The sequence below is a fragment of the Solanum tuberosum genome, unplaced genomic scaffold (assembly GCF_000226075.1).
Source record: "Solanum tuberosum cultivar DM 1-3 516 R44 unplaced genomic scaffold, SolTub_3.0 scf00517, whole genome shotgun sequence".
In the NCBI taxonomy this organism is placed as follows: Eukaryota; Viridiplantae; Streptophyta; class Magnoliopsida; order Solanales; family Solanaceae; genus Solanum; species Solanum tuberosum.
Window position 1 is genome coordinate 111,888 of NW_006239435.1, and position 2,933 is coordinate 114,820.

The 2,933-nt window shown below is 36.3% G+C and overlaps 1 protein-coding gene across 1 annotated transcript in view; it reads left to right on the plus strand.

Moving 5' to 3' along the window:
- Positions 1-655: 655 nt before the first annotated feature.
- LOC102584491 (probable leucine-rich repeat receptor-like protein kinase At1g35710) overlaps positions 656-2,933 on the plus strand; it is a 3,312-nt gene continuing 1,034 nt past the window's right edge. The window contains exon 1 of the mRNA XM_015304151.1: positions 656-2,931. Within this exon, the coding sequence (XP_015159637.1) occupies positions 719-2,931 (2,213 nt within the window). The 5' untranslated portion in view covers positions 656-718. The remainder of the gene's footprint in view (positions 2,932-2,933) is intronic.

Sequence of the window (2,933 nt, forward strand, 5' to 3'; positions counted from 1 at the left end):
TTTTCAAAATTGGACTAAGAGAATTCATAAACGTCATAAATAAACAATTAAAATGTCATAGATAGGTTTCTAATTAATTCTGCATTAATGTGAATAAAACAGGACTTTAATTAATTTTTACTATTTATTTTGATAGCCGATTAGGTTTTAATTTAATGTAGGTGCAAAACAGTAATCCAACTTTGATTAAGTTTTCTTTGGAAAGTAAAAAACCATAATCAACATGATTTAAGTACATAATTTTCGTTTCCTTTCATTTTCACTTTCCAATTATTTTCTTGTGCTGTCCTGTTAATGGAACACATAGTTTGAAAGTAATTAATCAGGGTTTACTTTAATCCACAATTCTGTTGGAAATGTTCTTACTTTATTTCCACATTTTGGTGGTCAATCCAACCAAGTTTTTTTAATTCCACTTGCATTTTAACAATCAGGGAACTAAATTTGGCGCTGTTTGGACGGAAAACTACACTATTATACTTGATTAAAATTATTTTTTATGTCTATATAGAAGATGTTGAATCCCTTTTTGCTTCTTTGTCTATTTACTTTTTCATATTTTGAAATTTGAACCTCCTTAATACAAATCCTGGCTCCGTCATTGAATCCAAACGCCCATTAACTCAGTAAGAGTGGTAATGATTTAAAAAAAAAACATATATAGAACTTCATCCTACACAAGTTCTTCACAAACCAAAAGAATCCTTTAGCCTTGGAGATGGATCCCAAAATACTTTATTTCCTTCCTCTGGTATATCTCTTCACAATTACTTTTGCTTCCACAGAGGAAGCAACAACTCTTCTTAAATGGAAATCAACTTTCAAAAACCAGAATAATTCCTTATTGGCTTCTTGGACACTACGTCATCCTGCTGCTGCCAAGAATTTTTCGAGCCATGATCCATGCAGGGACTGGTATGGAGTTAAATGCTTTAATGGTCGAATAAACAGGTTGAATATTACAAATTCTGGCGTCATTGGTACACTCCATGATTTTCCATTTTCATCTCTACCTTTTCTTGAATATATTGATTTTAGCATGAACAACCTTTCTGGTCCCATTCCTGCAGAAATAGGGAAACTTACCAACCTTGTCGAAATTGATCTTGATACAAACCAGTTAACAGGTCATATTCCTCCGGAAATAGGCAACTTGATCAATGCAAAATTGTTCTATGCTTACTCCAATGAATTGTCTGGTTCCATTCCTATTGAAATAGGGAAGATGAAGTCACTTGAAAGTTTAAGCTTACAGAAAAACAATCTTTCTGGTCCAATTCCAAAATCTTTAGATGACTTAACTGAGCTCAAAATTTTGTACCTTTATTCTAACCAACTTTCTGGTCTCATTCCTAGTGAGTTGGGGAATCTGAAAAACCTCAATGAGCTAGATTTATCCGATAATAAGCTTAGTGGTTCAATTCCAATTACTTTAGGTGACTTAACTGAGCTTGAAACTCTATACCTTCATTCTAACCAACTTTCTGGTCCCATTCCTCGAGAATTGGGGAATTTGAAAAACCTTAACGATCTGGATATATCCGATAATAAGCTTAATGGCTCAATACCAATTACTCTAGGTCACTTAGCTGAGCTCAAACTCTTGCATCTTTATTCCAACCAACTTTCTGGTCCCATTCCTAGTGAGTTGGGGAATCTGAAAAAATTGAATGATCTGCAATTATCCAATAATCAACTTACCGGTCCTATTCCTGGTTCATTTGGCAATTTGAGAAACTTGCAATTTTTGTATCTCCACACCAACAAACTTTCTGGTCCTATTCCGAAAGAACTTGCATTTTTGGATAACTTGGTAGAGCTGATAATAAGTGAAAATCAGCTTTCAGGCCATTTGCCTGAGCATCTTTGCCAAGGTGGGAAACTTGAGAACTTCACGGTGAATAGTAACAAGCTTACAGGGCCAATACCAAGAAGCTTTAGCAAGTGCTCGAGTTTCAAAAGAGTTCGGTTGGATAACAACAGTTTTACTGGGAATTTATCTGATGCTTTTGGCATCCATCCACACCTTTACTTCATTAATTTGAGCGAAAATGATTTTTATGGTGAACTCAGCAGCAACTGGGGGAAATGCAAGAGTTTGACTGATTTGCGGGTAGCCAGAAATAACATTAGTGGTAGCATACCACCGGAGATTGGAAACCTCAAAGGGCTTCAAGGACTTATTCTTTCATCCAATCATTTGGTTGGACAGATACCTAGGGAATTAGGAAAATTAACCTCTCTGGTTAATCGTCTTTTGCGAAACAACCAAATTTCTGGCAATATTCCTATGGAACTTGGATTATTGACAAAGTTAGATTACCTTGATCTATCAGACAATAGATTGAATGGTTCGATCCCACCGTTTATAGGAGATTACCAGCACCTGTTTCACTTGAACCTAAGCAACAACAAATTTGGCCAAAAAATTCCAATAGAGATTGGGAAGATAACTCATCTTAATGTACTGGATTTGAGCCGTAATCATCTTGTTGGAGAGATCCCCCCTCAGTTAGCCAATTTAAAGGTGTTGGTAAACTTAAATCTTTCACACAATGGCCTATCTGGGCGCATTCCTCAAGAATTTGAAAGTTCAACTGGTTTGCAGGATGTCGTATTGTCATACAATCTGTTGGAAGGTCCAATCCCTAATAATAAAGCTTTTATCAATGCCTCATTGGAGGGTAATAAAGGTCTTTGCGGCAATGTAGTAGGAATCCATCCCTGCGGAATGCCGTCTTCTGTGGTGAAGAAGCACTCAATGGCGAAGGGACGTAAACTCATCCTCATCATTGTACTTCCTGTTATGGGAGCACTTGTTTTACTCTGTGTTTTCATTGGTGTTCTCTTTATGTGTGATAAAAGAAGAGCTGGAGATGTTGAAAGAAGGGATGGTGATGGTTGGCTTTCGATATCCATGTTAGATGGGAAGG